General features: G+C 43.0%; 1 protein-coding gene across 1 annotated transcript; it reads right to left on the reverse strand.

The window, feature by feature from the left end:
- Positions 1 to 21,576: 21,576 nt before the first annotated feature.
- On the reverse strand, positions 21,577 to 22,695 carry LOC147432437 (uncharacterized). Its single transcript, XM_086491584.1, has 2 exons — positions 22,559 to 22,695; positions 21,577 to 22,401 (listed from the first exon to the last, which is right to left on the reverse strand). The coding sequence occupies exon 2, from the start codon at positions 22,380 to 22,382 to the stop codon at positions 21,732 to 21,734; it is 651 nt and encodes a 216-aa protein (XP_086347710.1). The 5' UTR covers positions 22,383 to 22,401; positions 22,559 to 22,695; the 3' UTR covers positions 21,577 to 21,731.
- Positions 22,696 to 23,110: the final 415 nt, after the last annotated feature.

A 23,110-nucleotide genomic window follows, 5' to 3' on the forward strand; every position in this document is an offset into this window, starting at 1 on the left:
CAGGTACAGGGAATGTATCACGAAAAGGAAAGGAAAAGGTTGATGAACCTCCCTTTATGGTTGATGCATCATCAAGTTTTTCACATGTAGACATGGATTCAGATGGTTCTGAACAAAGTCTTGATGAGGAATTTGGAATTCTGGCTGTCAGGACACCTGGTGTAAGGAAAGTACAAGAAGGTGCTAGAGGGCAAAGGAGTGACCCAGGACCGCGCAGATCTAACAAAGTTAGAAATCCAGTTCAAAAATTGACTAATGATGGGTATCTAGCGCATCACCAAGCCTACATGGCTAAGGTGATACAGTATGTGGAGCCCATATGTTTTGAGGATGCAGTTGGAAATGTGCATTGGGATGATGAAATGAATGAAGAGATGGCTGCATTGGAAGCAAACGACACATGGGAGTTAGTGCCATTGCCAAGTGGCAAGAAAGCTATTGGCTATAAGTGGGTGTATAAAACCAAGCATAAGTCTGATGGTAACATTGAGCGTCACAAGGCAAGGCTGGTCGCAAAGGGTTATGCACAGATGTATGGCATAGACTATGACGAGACCTTTGCTCCAGTGGCAAAGATGACGACTTTGAGAGCTGTCATAACAGTGGCTGCATCTAGAGGATGGATTATGCATCAAATGGATGTAAAGAATGCCTTCTTGAATGGTGAGTTGCAATAGGAAGTGTATATGGATCAGCCACTTGGTTATGTCGATCTAGGTTACCCAGATTATGTATGCAGGCTTCTCAAAGCTTTGTATGGTTTGAAGCAGGGCTCTAGAGCATGGTATGACAGGATTGCCAAGTATCTTGTCAGTATTGGGTTTAGGAGAGCTCATGCTGATCATTCACTCTATGTACGTGAGAGTGATTTGGGGATTGTGGTCATTACCATATATGTAGATGACCTTATTATTGTGGGTGACAATGCTATGGAGATTGACCATGTGAAGGGTCTTCTCAAATAGGAGTTTGAAATGAAAGATTTGGGCGAGTTGCGCTACTTTCTTGGCATTGAGGTGATCACGACTCCAGAGGGTGTATGGCTGTCACACAGAGACAATATGCTTTGGACATGTTGTCAAAGTATGGTATGGCTGATTGTAAGCCAATTTCTATTCCCTTGGATGTGAATGCAAAGCTGAGTGCAGAGAAGGGTGATGTTGTTGAGGATGTCAAGATGTACAGGAAGATTGTGGGTAGTCTAATCTACTTGACTATCAGGAGGCCAGACTTGAGTTACACAGTAGGCTTGGAGAGTCAGTTCATGCAGCTTCCAAGGAAGCCACATTTGGATGGAGTACGATGCACAATTCGGTATGTGCAAGGGACTCTTGACTACGCATTGTTCTATGCAGCAGATGTGCCATTAGCATTGTATGGGTATACAGATGCAAATTGGGCAGGTAGCATTGTTGATAGGAGATCTACGAGTGGCTTCATGTTCTCTTTTGGGAGTGCTATTGTTACTTGGAGCAACAAAACGCAGCCTACGGTTGCTTTATCAAGCACAGAGGCCGAGTACAGAGGTGCAGCAGTTGCAGCGTGCAAGGTAGCTTGGCTACGCACATTACTTGAGAACTTCGGAGTGCAGGTGGACCAGCAGATTGTCATCCATTGTGACAACCTCAGAAGCATGCAGCTGGATAGGAACCCAGTGTTCCATGCCAGGACCAAGCACAAAGAGGTCCATTACCACTACGTTCGAGAGCGAGTGTTGGCGAGCGACATCGACTTGGTCTACGTCAGCACAAATGAGCAGATAGCGGATATCTTTACCAAGGCCCTCGGAGCTGAGAAGCTTCGACACTTTCGGACTATGCTCGGAATCTGCGACATGCAGAGCTCGAGGGGGAGTGTTGAGATGTCCAGCTCTACATCTTGAGCTGGCATCCACTACGGGTCTTGGCCGCTTACGGCATTTACTCACTGGCGTGTTAGGTGACCGACACGAAGGATCTCTGCCAGTGATTGTACAGCTGGACTACACTTATAGTGCTAGCCTAGTACGCTTCTAGCGTGTTCACACTTAGTGACCGCATGTACATATGTGCTACTTTTCAGCTTTAGCACTTAGTCATTTTGTACTCTCTTTTCTGTGAGAAGAAGAAGAAGCTTTCCATCTCTGTGTGGTGTGTGCTTGTCTTGTGTAGCTCTCTTGCATCCTCTTTCTTTACATACTTGTGGGTGTAGAAGAACACCCTTTGTCGTGCAAGGTTTGATGAAGTTGTGTTGGAGAAGAGCATATCCCCAAGACTTGCATGCATGGCCGTAAATGTGCGTGAAAGACACGAAAGTGGTTGCTCCTCCACAAGGCTAGAAGGGAAAACATATACATAGAAACAAAATAGTCCGTGAGATGTAAAAAGTCCATTTTTTTGTTACCACCAAAACCATTGAAGTGCAAGGGACATACAATTACAAGGAAAATCCCTTGGGTTGGTGATCCCTCGTAGACGCATGTGTCCAAACATGAAAATATGTTGAACGATTGCCACCGTATCCTTGTCTCTTACTTGCTTGAAGCCTATTAGTCTTCCTTTCCAATGGAGATCAATGTTTGTTCTTTCACGAACACGATGGGGACCGATTGTGGAAGGTTGCATGTAGACCCACGCACCTTCTTGAAAAACCTGAGGTTCCCATTGCTACTTGTCATTCTTCGAGTTGTGGAGAACCATACTTTGAATGATGGGTTTGGGGCATCTATTTTGACCATTGTTTGCCATGGATGGTTAAATGGGAGCTTGAAATTGCAATGGAGATCTTGGGGAAGGAGGAGGGAGACAAAGTTTAGAGAGAGAGTGGGAGATTAAATTTGCAATGGAGAGCTTGAGGAAGGAGGAGGGAGACAGAGTTTAGAGAGAGAGTGGGAGCTTAAAGTTGCAATGGAGAGCTTGAGGAAGGAAGAGGGAGATAGTGTAGAGAGAGAGTGGGAGCTTAAAGTTGCAATGGAGAGCTTGAATAAGGAGGAAGGTGTAAGAGTTTAGAGAGAGAGTGAGAGCTTTGTGTTATGGAGGAAGGGAGTCTTGGGAAAAAGGTTCTAGAGTCAGAAAATGACTTTTTGATCATAGGGTAGGTTTGGGGAAAGTTTTGGATGGAATATTTTGAATTTATTTTTGTTTTGAAAATTTTAAAATTTTAGGGTTTTTGCAAAAACGTATCTGTGGACCCACTACCTCTCCCCCCCTTTTTCCCCCTCCCTCTTTTACCCATCCACCTCCCTCTAGGATACAAAGCAATAAATGAGTGGACAACACTATTATTCTCTCTACTTTCTTAGGTTCTAGACTTATATACATTGCTCTCTTCCTATTGGTTGGAGCCTAATTAACCTTAATCATATATGGCCCAAGGAGAGTCCACATGTTTCCTAATGATAGATGGTGCCTAAGCTAAAGTTGACAGTGGAAGAGGATGGTTAACCCAATGGACAAAGAACTAGAGAGGTGTTCAGTGAAGGTGTTGGCGATGGATGAGCTATCAGACACTTGCCCAATAGTAGATGTGTGGCATAGAATAAAAAATATGGGACAAGGTTATGTTGATGGTGAAGCCCAAATATGTGTCATAAGACACTCATGTGTTGAGAAGATGGGTCTTAGAGTGATTGGGGTCTGAGGCTTTTGGATGGAATTGGCAAACCATCAGAAAGTAAAATTTTTGGGTGTTGTAAAGAGCTTAGAGATGGAGGCGTATGATGCAAAGGTGGTGGTTGATTTTCATGTGATGCCAGCGGGGTTAGGAGCATATTCTATTATATTGGGTAGACCATGGTTACGTGAAGTGGGAGCTGTTCAAGATTGGAGATGGGTACAATTATCCTCTATGGAAAGATAGGTGCCAAGAAGCTATATAATATGGACACAAGAAAACTATTGGAGGAACTTTATGAAGATGAGGATGAGTCTAGTGATGAAGACTATTCCACAGTGTCTGACAAGGACAGTGATAATACTACCAGCAATGATGAGGATGTTGATGTTTCTTTTCTTCTATTGGAGAAAGAAATCCATGAGTTTGGTTTAGTTGCATTTGCAAATGAGATTTATGATGAAAGTGAAGGGCCTTATGAAGTGGTTGAAGGGATGATGCAAACCAAGGTTGAATTGTCAAAGAAGTAGAAATTGATGACACAAATGATCAGTGGAGACCTCTCAACTATGGAGAAGGAGATATATTTACACATGCTGGCTAGTTTTCCTGATTTGTTCATTACTTCATATGAAGAGATTAAGGGGTTCAAAGGAGAAGAGATGCATATAAAGATGAAAGAAGGTGCTAAGCCAGTGCGGAAAAGGCTAGGAAGGATGGGTCAAGAGCAGATGGAAGCCTTGCGGGAGGAGGTGGACAAGTTATTGAATACAGGGTTCATAGTCCCAGTGGAAACCACAGAATGGGTGAGTCTAGTAGTGATCAGCCCAAAGAAGGATGGAAAGTGGAGGATTTTTGTAGATTTTAAACCCTTAAACGTAATCACTAAGAAGAACCCATATCCTCTTCCATTCACCGATCAAATCTTGGATTCAGTGGAAAGTTATAAGAGGTACAGTGTGTGTGATGGTTTTTTCATGCTATTTTCAATTGAAGATTGCCTTTAAAGACGGAACAAAAACAACTTTCATTATGCCATGGTGTTGTTATTGCCACACGGTATTGCCATTTGGGCTGACAAATGGACCATCCTTCCATCTGAGAGAGAAGATTGGGTATTATCACCATTCATTGGTAGCTGTGTACAGCATGTACATAGTGCATCGATTTTCACTATCACCAGTACCAGTATGTTTTTTCTACAAAAATGAGGAGTTTATAGCACGTAAAACTTCTCGAGGAAGCTATCCGCAGGCCGACGACATGAGGTAAGCATGTGCGTCAGATGGCATCTAGTGGCGTCAAGAGGGCGAACGGGGTCAATATTTGCACGTGGATGAATACGGACACAAAGTGGTATTTTCTTGTGAGAGTTATGCAGAAAGGTCATCATTAGGATCACTTTTTGGGGCCACTTCACGTGGTTGCGAGACGCATTGTTGAAAAGAAATGAGTGCCAGGTGTGCGCATGGATGTAGCAGGGTGACAACTATGCACTGCGAGGTCAGTTTTTGGCCTGTTCGGGGTCCGTTTGAGGTCAACTAAAAGGCCAAGGGTGCCCAACTAATAAAGCTAAGTGTGGGAACTGAAAAAACTGAGAGAAGACCAGGAAAAACGTGGAGAAGAGAGGAGGAAAAGCCGCAGCTGTGTTTTTGCTCATTTTGGAGCCTGTTTTGGCCATAAACTGCTCATCCGAGGTCGGATTTGAGCACTTTGACATTGTAGACTGAGGTTTTGGGCCGTTTCGGACGCGATGGCGCTGTCCATTTTGCCAAATTACTCCCTCTTTTTCTGCTATTTTGGCTGTGTAAGTTTCTCCTATGAGCGAAGTTTCTGCTCTAGCTTGTGATTGTATCGCGTATCTTTTACCCATATTGTGTCAGCTGTTTGCCCCATTGGTGTTGTCCCAAGCTCATTTGTATCTAAACATCAGAAATTCTCCTCTTTTGAGCTGAGTTTTTTGGGTGTGTGTGTGTGTGTGTGTGTGTCTCTGTGTGGAGTGGGCAAGTGGATAGTCTCTCTCCTCTCACTCCAGAGGTGTGTTGTGTAAGCCGAGTGGTGCCCCATAGTGTGTGTGTGTATCTTCCCAAGAGTGTGTATCGGGTCATTATAGAGGCGCTGTGTGTGTTTTTATCCTGCTCACATTCTTTTGGCGCCCTCACGGAGGATCTTCTTCGAGTACCTTCTGCTTCGAGCTTCAAGCTTCAAGATTCGGGATTACAGGTTACATGTTACAGGTTACAGGGATAGGGATAGGTACAGGTGATTCACACAGGTACAGGTAGCTGGAGTACAGTGATATACTAGCAGTGATGTCACTTGCAGTTGTTGTGGGTATGCATCACTTGGCACCTATTTGAGCGCATTGTCTGCTGCTGGATTGTACGTTACTTGTGGAAACTCCCATTGTACGCATTTGTGGAGCCATACTTGGTTGTTTTTGGCAGTCCCAACCATTTCTGAGACTTGGTCTGGAAGATAGTCATTTCTGAGACTTGACTATACGTGATTTGCATTAGCCTTCGTGTGAGGGTCGATAGCGTGAGGTTTTTTTTGAGCTGGGGGATTCTCAAATGTGGAGATTCTTTCGGTGATACAGGTAGCTGGAGCACCCTTTTCGTGACCTCGCCATAGGCTATGTACTAGTGATTCCTACTTGATGCTCGAGTTCTATTGTTGGCAGTCTATGCTTACACATACAGTCTATATTTTGGGTTCTTACTACTCTACTTCTGGGGAAACTCTGTCGAAATTTTCCCAAGTTATGATGGCTGGTTTTTTGGTCTTTTGAGCCATTTATGCTATTATGCTGCTGAAATTTGGGCAAAATCAGAGGATAAGTCAGGTGTGCCTTCTTGGGAGCTTCATGGTTGGCTTTAATGGATGATCAAAATGGCCCTCAATTCACTCCATTTCATTTAACTCAAGGAATCCAAACAAATGTTCATGTGTCCAGAAAGATTTTTTTCCAGCAGCGCATAGTCTTTATGTTCGGGCCAAGAAGATTACGAGAGATCTTGGAATGTCCTTTGCCTGTTGTAATTCCGATGATCAACTATGAAAACTCATTTGATGTGCATGTGTTTGTCCTTATCTAAAGTTGAGCTCCATTGAAGTTTCTGAGGATTGGGTAGTCAAAAGTTTTGGGTTCTTGCACGTGTGTTCAAAGGGGTTCTCAAAGCATTGTAACTTGGGTAGCCATGGCTTTCTCTTATACGGAGTTTCATGGAAGAAGTGATGAAGATGTGGAGGAATTTTTGGAAAAGATGGAGGTTGCCTGCATTCGCAACCAGATTCATGACCCTGCGCAGATGTTACGCCTTCTCCAAATTTGTTTGAAGAGTGATGCAAGAGTTTGGTCTAAAGCATTTGAAGAGGAGTTGCGTGTGGCTGATCCACCTGTAAGGTTGAGTTGGGACAATCTACGACATGGGTTGAAAGTGGAGTTTGTGAAGATAGAAGATCCTGACAAAGTGTGGCAAGAAGTACATGATTTGGTGCAAAAGGAAGGTGAGCCAGTAGATGCGTACATATGTAAGTTCTCATTGGCATGGGAGCGGATGTGCAAGGCCTTAGCACCACAGGTACCCCCGCCTGACATGATGAAGAAGGATAGGTTCTTAGCTGGTCATTGGGAGAATATACATTGGAGAGTGGAGCTAAAGGGAAAACTGTGAAGAAGTGTTTCAAGAGGTGAAAGAGGTGTTAGGGGGGTTGGCAGCCATGCAGGCTCTTGATTGGGAGCACGTTTTTTATGTAAATCCATCAGTAGGGGAGGATGCCATTGGAGCCATGCTATTGCAAAAGGGGAAGGGCAGCCATTATATGAGGCCAGTGTATTGTGCAAGCCGTGTGAAGCTGGTAGCAGAGAGAAAATTCTCGGAAGTAGAGCTAGTGATGGCCAGTGTAATATTTGCTTGTCGACGATTTCGTCATTACTTGCTACCACGGCCTTTTGTTTTCTTGACGAGTTATGCCTTTTTGCCACAGTTAATTAATGGTACTAACATGTCAAATGTGGTGAAGAAATGGGTAATTGAGTTGCAAGAGTTTGAGTTCTCTTTTCTAGTGGAAGATAGTACAAGGGCTACCCTAGCTGATTTGTTGACCTACAAGGAGAATCCCCTTATTGTTAAGGAAGAGGTGGTGAGAAAGGTAGTTGAAGAAGTGCCACATATCAGCAATGCACATGTGTTGTTCTTTGATGGTTCATACAGAAAGAGCCATGATGCAGCTTCAGGGGGTATAGCACTTTATGATCCAGAGGGGAAGCTAGTATGCAAGAGAGGGTTCAAATTGGATGCTCATAGTAACAATGAGGCTGAATATGCTACTCTGGAAGCCGGATTACACATTTGTTTAAAGCATGGGGTTCTAAGGTTGAGCATAAAAGGTGATGCCTTGTTAGTGGTGAAGCAAGTGCTGGGTGTGTGGAAGAGCAAGAACACCTCATTGAAGGAAATGTGCTCAGAATTAAAGGCCTGTTAAAAAAGTTTGAAGCATGGAGCATCAGACACATTGAACGTGCTCTAAATGGAGAGGCACATGAAGCAGCTCAAAGCATGATTGGGGAGCTATTTGTGTTGAGGACCACTTTACCTCTTTATCATGGCCGGGAAAGTTTGGCTCAAGAAGAGGAGTTTTTGCTAATAGGAATCATTCCAAAGGAGATTTAGAAGTCTAAGAAGTATGGCTTTGTGCGTAGAGCATACAGGTACAAATTGATTGGTAATTTCTTATACATGAAAGGGGCTGATCTCGTGTTGAGACGTGTACCTTGGCGGGAGGAGCTTTACAGAGTGTTGGAAGAGAATCATGAAGGCGCATGTGGTGGCCATTTTGCTCTAAAGATCACCTTGCATAAGATTTTGCAAGAGGGGTATGTATGGCCTAGTTTGCACAAGGATGTTCACCATTGGTGAAGGTCTTGCAATAGGTGTCAAGCATTTGGGAAGAGAGTGTTGAAGACAGAGCTACGAAAAACCATTATGGCGTTTGATGTGTTTGAAAAGTGGGGGATTGATGCAATAGGCCCGTTACCTATCACAAGCAGGGGCTAAAGCTATATTTTGACGACAGTGGACTATCTTTCTACATGGGCAGAGGCTATAGCAGTAAAACAGATCACTGCAAAGGATGTGGCAAAATTTGTTTATGATGAAATATGTTGCAAGTTTGGGGTGCCACTAGAGCTACTTTCAGATAAGGGGCCTGGCTTTAGAGCTAAACTGCTAGATCTTTTACGTGCAAAGATGAAGATCAGGCACCAACATACCACTCCTTATTACCCGCAGTGTAATGGCTTAAATGAAAGATTCAATGGTGAGTTGGTACAGATTCTTTCGAAAGTGACAGAGCACCAAGGAAAGAATTGGGATTTGGAATTGCCTAGTGCATTATGGGCTTATCGTACTTCGGTGAAGACAGGTACTGGGTTTACTCCATTTCATTTGGTGTATGGAAAGGAAGCACTATTGCCTGTGGAGGTAGAGTTGCCTGCGGTCAAGATGTTAGAGAAGTTGCTTGGGCTGCCTAGTGATGCATTCAAAGAGAGGCTCTTGCAGTTACAAGAGGTCCAGTTGGATAGGATGAGCGCATTGGAGCATTATGGGCAGATGCAGGATAAGGCTCTGGCAAAGATAAATGAAAAGGTCAAAAGTAAGTGTATCAAGAAACATGGCTTGGTTTTGCGCTACAACAGTAAGCTAGACAACATCTTCCAAAAGAAGTTTCAAATTAAGTGGGAAGGCCCTTTAAAGGTAGTGGAGTGTTTTCCAAATGGCACATATCAGCTGGCTAACCTGGATGGTGTTCTACATAAGTCAAGGGTAAATGGATTGCGTCTTAAATTGTATCATGCTATATTGATGATGGTGGATCAAGATGAGTTGTCTGTGGATCAAGCAGTGTTGGTGAGGGATGAGGAGACCTGTGATGCGGCGAGTCTCATATCTCTCTTTGCTGCTGCTGATCATGAATGATCTAGCAGGCTATACGATGGGCAAATTATGTCAGAAGTTTTTTGGAGCAAGGGATTGTGCATATGTACATATACATGCATGGTGCATCAAATAAAGAATTGCCCAATTTCCATAGCCAGGTGGTTACGTGGGGCCCACATGTGTACAGGTAGGACGGCATGTACATAGTGCATCGATTTTCACTATTACCAGTACCAGTATGTTTTTTCTACAATAATGAGGAGTTTATAGTGCGTAAAAATTCTTGAGGAAGCTATCTGCGGGCCGACGACATGAGGTAAGCAGGTGCGTCAGATGGCATCTAGTGGCGTCAGGAGGGCGAACGGGGTCAATATTTGCACGTGGATGAATACGGACACAAAGTGGTATTTTCTTGTGAGAGTTATGCAGAAAGGTCATCATTAGGACCACTTTTTGGGGCCACTTCACGTGGTTGCGAGACGCGTTGTTGAAAAGAAATGAGTGCCAGGTGTGCGCATGGATGCAGCAGGGTGACAACTATGCACTGCGAGGTCAGTTTTTGGCCTGTTCGGGGTCCGTTTGAGGTCAACTAAAAGGCCAAGGGTGCCCAACTAATAAAGCTAAGTGTGGGAACTGAAAAAACGTGGAGAAGAGAGGAGGAAAATCCGCGCACAGCTGTGTTTTTGCTCATTTTGGAGCCTGTTTTGGTCGTAAACTGCTCATCTGAGGTCGGATTTGAGCACTTTGACATTGTAGACTGGGGTTTTGGGCCGTTCCGTACGTGATGGCGCTGTCCATTTTTCCAAATTCCTCCCTCTTTTTCTGCTGTTTTGGCTGTGTACGTTTCTCCTATGAGCGAAGTTTCTGCTCGAGTTTGTGATTGTATCTAGTATCTTTTACCCATATTGTGTGAGCTGTTTGCCCCATTGGTGTTGGCCCAAACTCATTTGTATCTAAACATCAAAAATTCTCCTCTTTTGAGCTGAGTTTTTTGGGTGTGTGTGTGTGTGCGTGTGTCTCTGTGGAGTGGGCAAGTGGATAGTCTCTCTCCTCTCACTCCAGAGGTGTGTTCCCTGTCTCCGCTAGGTGTGTTGTGTAAGCCGAGCGGTGCCCCATAGTGTGTGTGTGTATGTTCCCAAGAGTGTGTGTCGGGTCGTTATAGAGGCGCTGTGTGTGTTTTCATCCCGCTCACAACGTTAGTTCAAAAAAAAAAGACAATTTAACAGATACATTAAAATAAGGGGGTTTTATATTCAATTTTGGATAAATTCCTGAAATAAGGGGTCATCTTATTCATTCATACATGTTAAAAGAGGGGTTTTTTAATACCGCACGAACTCACGTTATATAGGGGAGTACTAAATGGTGAACCCCCCGAGCCCACATAAAGCACATGTGAATGGCTACAGGTTAAAGAAGTATGTTGCAAGGGTGATGACTGTGATTGAAGATGAGCCTTCTTTTGAATAGTTTTTAATTTGATCATGTGGTTGATTATGAAGATTGAATGAATACTCCCTCATCTGGTTTATAAGATATATTTTTTTCTACTAAGATCATGAATGATCTAGCAGGTTCGGGTGTGGCAAACTATGTTGGGCAAATTTTTGACACCCCGTTTTTTTGTAAATATATACATATGAACATGATGCCCCATCTCAAAAGTGTATGTAAGCTTTCTTTTTGTGGGTTTTTTAGCTTTCTTCAGCAAGCACATGTAAATGTAGGAAAAGTGCTAGTGTAACGCTAGCTGTTGGGTTATTATAAGTGTCCGTTAAGTGAGTTTTTTGAAGCGAGACTTGTATATAACAAAAACATAGGTAAAAACTAAAAAACTCCAGCCAATGCTCAAAAAATTGTAGGTTTCGGGTTGTTCTAGCTTCTCCATGCTTTCTGATGCAGTTTTTTGCCTTCACCTTGCCTTCTCTAGGTGTAGTCGTACCCGGGTAGCTCTCTATTCACGTGAATTTTTCACATAGCGGCATGTAGAATCAATTTTTATCATCTTAAATTTCTTGCCAATCCTTTTTCAAGATTTTTTGCAAGATTTAAAGTTCCCTAATTGGAGCTATGCTCTTCAGGTTATGACTAGTTCTTTACAGGGTTATAACTATGGCAGTCTAGTGGCAAAATGCATGTAGACAGATTGGAAGGGCATGTATCTATAAATCTTGAAGGGGAGACCCTAGCATCAATATGCATTGGCCGTTGTGTGCTATAAATCAATGCTTTGACAGGGTTTTTCTCCTATGTGTTATGGTCCTTTGAATGGCATGTGCTTGTAAATTCCCAAGGGAGCATAGTTCATTTGGTTGGGGTATACCAAGAGTTTTTCTGGTATACTTTTTGGGATTTCAATTGAAGTTTGAACGCTCTTGGGCTGTAAAGATATAGAAATGTCCCACTTTTTCTTTTGCCCAACAGTGCGTTTTCTCATGTATAGTTATCTTCTTTACTACATTTTCAAAAATATAAAACGGTTGATTGTTTCCCACTCTTGAGTCACCATAAAACATATATGTGAAGATTATATTAAATAAAAAAATAGCCGCTTTGAGTTTCGTGATGATGAATCTATGCGAGCTCCTTGCAAATTGTAGCTTGTCTATAGTGACATTTGCGATATGAGCCAAACTTCTTCTTTTTGCAATCATTTGTACTTCGGGACTCTTATTGATAATTACTCTAGGCATGCATCCATGTATCAGCTTAATGAAAAAGTTTAAGTATTTTTGTGCTTCATGCAATTTTTGCTTATGATTGAAAGTGTATTCATTTGTACTATAGGCACCCCTTACTCCAATCAACGAGTGAGTAAATGCGTAAAGAGCTCAGTGCACTTCTAGTGCGTTATGGGATAAAGCACCAAAATACAATGCCGTAGAACCCTCAGAAAAATGATTTGACTACGTGAGAAAAAACATGTCACTTATGGAGCTAAAAACAAAAAGCTGTACATCATGCATTTGGCTTGAGGCTATCATGTGTGTTGCATATGCAATAAACAGGTGTCTCACTAAGGCATTGCAATCTTTCACTCTAGATGAACTTTGGCAAGGTAGGAACTATTTTCCAGTTGTGTGACCTTGATTTCTTGGCCTATGCTTTGGTTTCTCAATAGGAATGTACAATAAATTTAGATGATAAGACTATGAAGTGGATGTTTTTTGGCTCCAGTTTAAGAAGCAATGGTTACATGTTGTATTTATTAGAGTTTTGGAGATCATCTCTTGAGTTTCTCCATACTATAAATTAACTGTGTGAGGGCTTCTTATGGCTTTGTAGAACCTTGTGAGGCTCTTCTAGATTTTAGACATCTAGGGGATCTCCCAAAAAAAATTCATTATCTTATTATTCCCACTTTGCTAGGATGTTGGGTATCTGAGGGGAGTTGGGAAGGATATATAGATCCCTATATAGGGGAGGGAGGGCACTCCGATTTTGGTACTTATATCTCTCTTGTGTAGAGAGTTCCCCTATGAGGATTTGACACTCTCTCTTTCTCCTTCTTCTCTCTCCATAGCAATTTTCTATGTCCTCTTTCCTCTCTATCTCTTTCATGTGTTCTCCCTTGTCACGACATCTTTCATTGCATTTTGACATGGTATCAGAGCCCATACTTAATGGACTTGGAGAAGGATATGGATTGCGAATAGTTGAATTTCTCAGCTAGCAAGAGTATAGAGCATGGCTACATTTTGTCACGAAGACATTTCCAAAATCTAGCTTTTTTTCCTAAAGAGAGAGTTGATCATGCTAGGCTGCATGTTAATCATGAAGAACCCTTCTGTACCAATGTTTTGTAGTCAGAAGACTACAAAGGGGTGCTAGTGATTTTCAACAAGAATTTGGACTACTGTTTTGAGGACCAAAAGGGACTCAAGTGATGTGCTTTGAACCCGATACCTTCATTGATTTTCTACCAACAAGGGAGATATACCTCCCACTCCTAAGGAGTTTGGAGATTCGTTTTGATGGGTAGTTTCTTGCAAACATGAAGCTCTTATTTGTACATGTCTAGGAGGATTCCCTAGTGACCCTAGAGTGACTTGGCAATGGCACTAAATAAGAAAAACATTGTAGAGAGTTCTCATGATGTGAGTGACACAAAAGAAGAAGTATATGAATATGCAATGGATGATTCCTTCAAGAGTTTGCAAGGTCTATTCATACGTGTGAAGGAAGGCTCTTGAGTTGTTTATGTTTTCACAAAATCAAAAGTTGAATGCAAAAACTACCAAGATTGGAAGGTCCTTATGGACAATGTATTGGAGATCTATGATCCGTGCACAACAAGATTGAGCGGCCAAAGGCTCCTATGGATGAATCTTTCTTCCAAGAATTATAGAAGCTTACCAATATCGGCACTCTTGGGATGAGCTCAATAAAAGGATCCATTCTATTGTCTTCCTCAATTGTACTAAAAAAGCACTCAAATAGATTTGAACTATAATGAATGCATTGGAGATTTTGAACCACTTAGAGAAAGTTTTCCACTGGATGATGCATACAAAGATAGCTCACTTGGGGGTACACTTGTAGACTTTGGAGCCATGAAAGTGAATTTAAGAAAATCATGATCACGTGGTGATGATTGTACAATGATGAGAATTTAAGCCACCATCTTGCACTGAAACAATTATAGAAGATCTAATTATGCAATTTCCCAAGGAGGTGACGTAGCTACTTTGTGACTAAATGGAGGGCCCCTAATAACAACCAATTGAGACATAATGTAGATGAAAATGGTCTTGTAATTCTTACATTAACAGATTTGGTATATAAATGCATCCATGGTGTCCAACATGGTGTGCAAAGACACACTCACATGTGGTGGCAAATGAAAATAAGAGGACAAGGTTATCTAAAGAAAATCTTCTTTGGGCACATGATAGGTTCCTACTTTGCTAGAATGATGGGGTTAAGTGTATTTTCAGCCAGCTAAAATTGTAAAGCCCAAGCTAGATTCACGATTGGTGTTAACTTACATGGGGATGTTTTTATGTGGTTATAGGTGTTGTGCATTATATTTAGCATCTTGAAGGTAAACAAACTATGCAAAGAAACACGAATGAATACATTTGCATATAGTGAACAATTAGTCCAATGTAGCTCTGGCACTCGGGGGGTTCACTATGTGTAAAACTATCATATCACATGTGTTCAAGACATGATTGTGCAGCCCCTTATCTATGAATCCTTTTGAGAATATAATGTACCCTTTTCTTTCAAAATTTGCATGTTTGTTTAGATTTGAAAAAAGAGTATCCTTCTGTATATATATTTCTGTAAGTTTTAGGAACTTTAAATACCCGTTTGTTGAACTCACGTGATAGGATATTTTCTGAAGGTGACCTCCCCGAGCTCTCACTTGCACAAAAGGTCATCTCATAAAATCAACGTAATGGACTTGGCCATAAAGGCCCATTAGATAATGCAAGTAGAGAAAAAAATTTCAATTACATTAATCCATATGCTAGTCATGCATGCAAGCATATTGCTCTCAGACCTCCAAAAAGATTTTGTTAGTTTTTGGTCTCTCCTATACATTTTGCTGAATGGGTCTACTTCATGATTTGCCCAAAAGCATTCCATAGACTACTCTAAAATTTATTCGAAGTAGTCTATGTAATTCAATGAAAGAGATAGAATCTTCCCTCAAGTCAGACTTGGCCAAAAAAGAGGCTTGATTGAGTAATTCAAAGTAGTCTATGTAATTCAATGAAAGAGATAGAATCTTCCCTCAAGTCAGACTTGGCCAAAAACAAGGCTTGATTGAGAAATTCGACAATTGATTTGACAGTTTGTAATGTCTTCCATACCTATTTTCACGAGCTTTCTACATCGAGCCTAGATCATGTTCTAAGTGAGAGAAAAAATGTCATGCCATCTCAAAGTACTTTAGAGCTTCAACCTAAAAATTAAAGTTAGGAAACTATAGAAAGAATGGTAAGGAAGTTGCTCTATCAAAGAACAACTCGTTTAGGTTCATTAGAGGACGACTGCATCTAGAAGGATGGAGCAACTTCATGTATATAATACATGACATCGTGAAGGATGAATCTACCTTCATGTATATAATACTTCATATAATTTTCTGGAGATGGGCATCACTTAGTTGGGGAGGATGCATGAACATGCACAGAGAAAACATGTATATAGGGTGATTGAATGTAGAAGCCAATCCCAAATGGGTCACCAAGAAATTGGTAAAGATTAGGATTCCTTTCTAACTAGCCCTCTCAAACTCCTCTCTATAGCCGACTCTTCATTCTCAATTAAGTAATAGACATTGCATTACCTCAAAGAATCAGTCAAGTCACACAAGGCTCATTTTTTTTACTTCGTTAGCGTAGTGGGAATTTTGCAATCCCGGGCCTGTCATTAGCCCACGTGGCTCCAGCCTCTAAAAAACTACGTCGTCAAAAGCCCAGCACTGAAAAGCTCCTGGAGTGCATTGATTGCTAGATATGCGCAACAGAGCAGGGCCGGAAATCTCTCAACTGTTTTCAGCGGATGCAGAGCGAGGGCTTCTCTCTAGATGCAATCACATAAGCGTGCATGTTCAAGGACACTACACGCTGTTGCGGGCTTAAAAATTCACTCTGATATTGGTAGTAAGGGGTTGTTGAAAAAAATTGCCATGCTTGGCAATGCCTTGGCTGATATCAATGCTAGATGTGGTGCTCCTGTGCGGAATGTCGTCTTTTGGAACGTACAGATTGCAGGATATGCCCAACAACAACCGGGCCGACAAGCTCTAGGGTGTTTTCAGCAGGTACAAAGGGAAGGCCTTTCTCTAGACGCTATCACCTACGTGTGCATCTTGCAGGCATGTGGCTCTATGGAAATTGATCTAAAAAAGAGATGGCGTGCTTGGCAATGCCTCAATCGATATGTATGCCAAATGTGTGATAGAAAGCTCACGGCTGTTTTCATCGGATCCAAAGCGAGGACCTCTCTCCTAATGCAATCACATACATGTTCATCTACAAGGCATGTGTCTATACGCAAGATGCTCATATGGGCTTAAAAATTCACTCTGATGTTCTTGGTCATGGGTTGCTGCACAAAACCGTTGTGCCTGGCAATGCCTTCGTTTTGATATGTACACCAAATGTGGTGCTCTTGTGCGGAATGTTGTCTTTTGAAATGCATTGATTGCAAGATATGCCTGATAACGGCCGGGCGGGCCAGGAAGCTATGGGCTGTTTTCAACATTTGCGAAGTGAGGGCCTTTTCTAGATGCTATCACCTACATGCGCATCTTGCGAGCATGTGGCTCTATGCAAGAGGCTCTCTAAAAGAGATGGCGTGCTTGGCACTGCCTTTGTTGACATGTACGCCAAATGTGGGACACTTTCAGTATGGCTTTTTCATAAAAATGTTGTGCTTGGCAATGGCTTGGTCGATTTTTAGTAAGGGGTTGTTGCAAACAATTTCCATGCTTGACAATGCCTTGGTCGATATGATGCCAGATGTGGTGCTCCTGTGCGGGATGTTGTCTTTTGGAACGCACTGATTGCAGGGTATGCCCAACAATGGCCGGGCTAGCAAGGTCTGTGCTTTTTTTAGCACACGGCGAGGGCCTTTCTTCAACCTTTCTCCATACGCTATCACCTACATGTGCTTTTTTTAGCACATGCAAAGCGAGGGCCTTTCTCCAACCTTTCTCCAGACGCTATCACCTACGTGTGCATATTGCAGGCATGTGTCTCTATGAAAATTGCTCTCGAAAAGAGGTGGCTTCTAGGAACTGTCTTAGTCGATATGCATGCCAAATGTGGGACACTTTAGCAAGGACTGTTCCAAGAAATTGTCGTTCTTAGCAATTCCTTGGTCAATACGTATGATGAATGTGGTGCACTTCAGAAAGCACAAAACCTGCCCGAGGAGCTTCATATCCCTGATGCCGTCTCTTGGAGTGCATTGATTGCAAGATACACAAAACAAGAGCACGGATAGAAAGCTCTCGGATGTTTCTAGCGGATCTGAACCGAGGACCTATTTCAAGATTCAATCACATACGCGTGCATCTTGAAGGCATATGTATGTACACAAGATGCCGATGTGGGTCTCTCTCCATATGGTATCACCTACGTGTCCACATTGCAGGCATGTGTCTCTATGCAAGAGGTTGATACGGGCACAAAAAAATCAGCTTTTTATTGTTGTTCAGAGGCTGTTGAAAAAAGATGTCGCGCTTGGCACAATCTTGGTCAATAAGGATGACATGTGTGTTGCGCTTCAAAAAAGTGACGGCTTCTCACCGGCCGAAGTCCTTGGAGTTCTTTTATATCCAGCTAGCAAGGACAGGTGATGAAGCTCGGAAAGCTCTAGGCTATTTTCATCCTTCTATCTGCAGTGTGGACTCCTTAAATGCACTCAATGTGGGATGTGCGCAAGAAGAGCAAGGCCAATGAGCGATACAGGAAAGAAGTGCTTGTCTTTGCCTGGGACTATGTGTACGTCACATATGGTGATCTTCAGAATGCACGAAAAGCGCTCGAGGAGCTTCCTATGCGAAATGCCGCCTCTTCAATTTGAACACACTGATTGTGGGATGTGCCACAACCTTTCAAAGCAAATACAAAGGTGACTGCATTTGGAAAAAGGCCTCCTCACTGCATTTATTCAAAATGCATCAAATCTTCACGACAATACCCTTGTTGAGCATATCCTCAAATTAGGGTTGTCCATGAGACCCCATTTTGAGTTGTGAGCTGGCCAAAGGCTTCTCGAGCTTTTCCAAGCATGTCGCACTTTGCATCCATATCTAATAGTACGATATCTCTCCACATGAAGCGAGCGCATCTCTATGGATGCAGCATCTTGAAGGCATGTCACAATTTGCGACAAGCAGAAATGGCCAAAGCCCTCGACTATTTTGAACAAATGCAGGATACGCGCGACAAGAGCATGGCCAAAACGATTTCGGCTATTTTTCACAGATGCAAAGCGAGGGCCTCTCTCTAGATGCAATCACATATGTTGCTGTCGGATGTCGTCTTTTGGAACGCACTGATTGCAGGATATGCCCGAGAAGGGTTGGGCATGGAAGCTCTGGCTGTTTTCAATAGGTGTGAAGCAAGGGCAATTCTCTACGTGTGCATCTCGGAGGCATGTGGCTGATGACATGAATGCGAGATGTGGTGATTATAGGAAGCACAAAACGTACTTGAGGAGGTCTCTTGGAGTGCATGGATACATGCAACAAGAGCAGGGTCAGAACGCTCACATATGCCTATCGCAAGGATATCAGAATCCACGATGTGATTGCTAGTCGAGGGTGCAACATGTTGGTTGCAAGATATGCCCAACATGCCTATCACAAGAATATCAGAATCCACGATGTGATTGCTACTCGGGGGCTGTTATCGGTACAATGTCATGCTTGGTGGTGGTTTGATCAATATTGTGGTTCCCTTTTACGAAATGTAATGCTTGGCACTGCCTTGGTCATGTATGCCAAATGTGGCAAGGCCACGGAGCCCTGGGCTGGGTTGTTTCCAACAGATGCAAAGCGAGGGAATCTCTCTAGATGCAATCACCTATGCTTTGTCTTGAAGGCATGTGGCACTTCCTTGATGTCCAAAATGTCATCTCTACCAGGAAGCTCTTGCTGACTGTTTTCATAATGCAAAGCAAGGACATTTTTCTTGATGTAATCACTTATGCTTGCATCTTGAAAGCATGTGGCACTACATAGAAGCAATGATCATGTATGCGAGATGCGGTGTACTTGAGAAAGCACCAAAAAGTGCTTAAGGAGCTTCATGTCCGAATGTTGCCTCTTGGAATACACTGATTGCAAAATGTGCGCAACAAGCAAGGCAAAAGCCTCTAAGCTATTATTAGCTGATGCAAAGCAAGTGTCTCTCTCCAAATTCAGTCACCTATACTTTCATCTTGAAGGCTCTGCTTACATCTTGAAGGCATGTGGCTCTATGCAAGTGCTCGAAGAGATTCTTGTCCAGAGTGTGGACTCTTGAATGCATTGATTGGAAGATTTTCCAGATAGGGGCGGGGGCAGAAAGCTCTTATCTGCTTTCGCAGATGCGAAGCGAGGGCATCTCCCCAGTTAAAATCACCTACGCATGCATCTTGAATGCATGTCTCTCTACACAAGATGCTGATGCAAGGAAGCTCTAAGCTATTTTATTTAGACACGAAGTGAGGTTTCTCACTAAATGAGGTGACAGGTCTCTTGGAGTGCTCTTATAAGAGGATATGCCCAGCAAGGGTTGACCGAGGAAGCTCAAAAGTATTTTTGTTGGGATGGAACACGAGAGCAATTCCCCACAATAATTGTCTGTCTCAGTGTGCTCATTGCATGGATTGTTGCTCAACGGCTCTTGGAAACATGTTGTGCTTGCTAATTCTTTGGCTCATATGTGTTGTGTTGCACTTGGTCAACATGTATGCCAAATGTGGGATGCCATGGAGCCCGAGGCTGTTTCTAACAGAAGCAAAGTGAGGGCACCTCTCCAAATGCAATCACCTACGCTTTCATCTTGAAGGCATGTGACACTGCCTTGATGTCCGAAATGTAGTGTCTTCAAGTGCATCTGATTGCAGGATATGCCCAATAGTGTGACAAGACCAGGGAGCTCTGGTTGGCTGGCTATTTTCAAGATGCAAACGAGCACATTTCTCCTGATGTAATCACCTATGCTTGCATCTTGAAAGCATGTGGCACTACGTACGAGTAATGATCACGTATGCGATCATTACTTCTCAAGCACCAAAGACTGCTTGAGGAGATTTTTGTTCGGAATGTCGTCTCTTGGAACGCACTGAATGCATCTTGAAGGCATGTGGCGTTACGCAAGACGCTGATATGGGAAAAAGAATTATTGATGATATTTTCAGTCAAGGGCTGTTGAAAAAAGAAGTTATGCTTGTATGCTTTTCGACGGTGATACTAACAAAAAAATTCACAATTATATTGTTAGTCAGAGGCTCTTGGAAAAAGATGTCGTGCTTGACACTACCTTTTTACAAGATGCGAAGGGATGTTCTGTCTCTAATCGCAATCACCTACGCTTCCACCTAGAAGGCTTGTGGCCTTATACAAGATCTTTGAATGAATGAAAGAATTCATGTTGTGGTTGCAAGTCAAGGGCTGTTGCAGAAACATTCAGGAAATGCTTTGATCCATATGTATGCCAGATGAGGTGTCCGTATTAAAGGACAAGACCAATGAGCTTTCTATGCAAAATGTCGCCTTCATAGTGCGTTCATTGTTGAATATGAGATACATGGCTCTAGCAAGGAGGCTTTGGGCTATCTTATCCATATCCAAAGACCCCTTCTTCCTAAAGTTCCTCCACCCAAATAGTCACAAGCCTATCTCCTTCATCCTCCATGGGATGTCATCTCTTGCAGCGGGTTAAGAGCAGGAGATGCCCAACATCGTTGATGCAAGGTGTATTGACGACAGACATTCAATCGCGTGGTGAGTAAGCATTATCATTATGTGATTTTTGACATTTTTGACATTGCGAACGCAATTAATGAACACGCTGAAAACTTGCACGCTGTTGTGGGAATGGCACGTTCCCTCGTATTATAAAAATTGGGGAGGATTGTGCAAATTCCCCCGTGCAAGGAAACTTGCATATTTTGTTTTTTTTTTTTAACATAAAAATGGAACAACAAACAATTAATTACATTGACAACTTGTATGATTACGAACATTGAGCTTGACAAACCTCTAACCCTGCTCGTGGTTTCCTGCAAGGTACCCCTTTGAAGCACTATGATCGGTATCTCATTCTTGCGAGGTACACCTCTGAACCACGACAATCGGTAGCCTCTCTCTCTCTCTCTCTCTCTCTCTCTCTCTCTCTCATCTTTTCGTGAATTTTTTCACTTGAAAAGTACTGAAATGGCATATATGGTTTCCAATATTTTGCTCAATCTTAATTCGATCTGAAGAGATCTAACGAAGCACTCTAGTTTTGGTTGGTTTTTCTTCGCATATAAGATACTTGTTTAATTGAGGGAGAGGGAGAGACACAAGCTAGTTAAAAAAAGAAAAAAAGAAAAGAAAAAAAAAGCTACGTGTTTTGATTTGAGGTACAGACACTAAATGCCACCTTTTATCATAGTATTATTATGTGTGAAGGCCGCCACGAGCCGTGCACGTTGGGTAGTGGTGGCCGAGAGCAGGCAGCGGTAGGAGGTCGTAGAATCTTAGCGCAGCTCGATGAAGCTGTTGTGATGGGCTTGCTGGGACTGGGGCTGCTGCTGCATATGATTGGCTGCACGTTTATGCTCACTACCGACTGTTGCTGCAGCTACGTCGGGTGCCGCCGGGCCGTGACTAGAATCAGCGCCAGTTAAGCGCGAAGAGGAGGTGAGCTCGAATTTGATGCGGGTGCCCTCTACGCCTGCTTCACAGCGGATGGGATGAGGCGTGAGCTGCACAAACACGGGCGGATCCGTCTGTTGTGTAATCTGAAGGCGGTAGGTGCCATCGCTGGCATTGCTCCGCACCCTCACTAGTGACGCTTGCGACAGTAGATCCTCTGAGAAATCCACGTTAGACAGGATGCCATCACTGCATATAAAAGTTCTCACGAGACCCTCGCTGGATATAAAATTCAATGTCAACACTGCGTCTGTCACCGCTACGCTGCCCTCCCACCCCAGCCCAAGAAAGATGCTCGTATAGCTCACTCCCCCGTCCTGATTCCACATGACGAGGGTGTTATTTAGCCCAAAACTCACTTTCTTCCCATTTATGTCCACTATCTCCTCATAGGTCTGCCCCAGGCCGCTCGTCACGCGAAAGATCAGTATCATGCCCACCAACGTCACCGCCATTAAACTTAACGAAGCCATCGCCAACTTTGATCCTTATCTGCACATTAATATTGCATCAGCCGCCTGCCAATTGCTTAACTTAAAACTTAATTAGCTATGCCTTTACATTTCCGATATACCCAAACTGCATCCAGCAAAATGCGCGCGCACGCGCACACACACACACACACAGCGTAGTATTATATTGAGCGTACCAACAGTATATTGAGCGTGCAGCAAGAGTCACGAAGTAATCAACCCAAATACTTGTTTATATAGGGCCTCCACCCCCACACAGAGAGAGAGAGAGAGCGCGCGCGCCTGAGAGAGGTTGAGCCTAGGCCATGCGTCGTACCAGTAGCATAAAAAAGGCTTACAACTTACCAGCCATGGACGTTAATTACATTGCACACGTCCACGTCAACCTATTGATCACGTTTCTTCATCCAACGTGTCTGTCACATCATCACAATTTACTTGTCGGCGAGGGAGAGAGAGAGAGAGAGAGAGAGAGAGCCTGAGAGAGGTTGAGCCTAGGCCATGCGTCGTACCAGTAGCATAAAAAAGGCTTACAACTTACAAGCCATGAACGTTAATTACATTGCACACGTCCACGTCAACCTTTTGATCACGTTTCTTCATCCCACGTGTCTGTCACATCATCACAATTTACTTGTTCATATAGGTCGGGGAGAGAGAGAGAGAGAGAGAGAGAGAGAGAAAAAGAGAGAGACTGACAGAGGTTCTCACTAGCATAAAAATAGGAC

This window comes from Adiantum capillus-veneris, chromosome 20, assembly GCF_014529385.1.
Source record: "Adiantum capillus-veneris isolate H3 chromosome 20, ASM1452938v2, whole genome shotgun sequence".
In the NCBI taxonomy this organism is placed as follows: Eukaryota; Viridiplantae; Streptophyta; class Polypodiopsida; order Polypodiales; family Pteridaceae; genus Adiantum; species Adiantum capillus-veneris.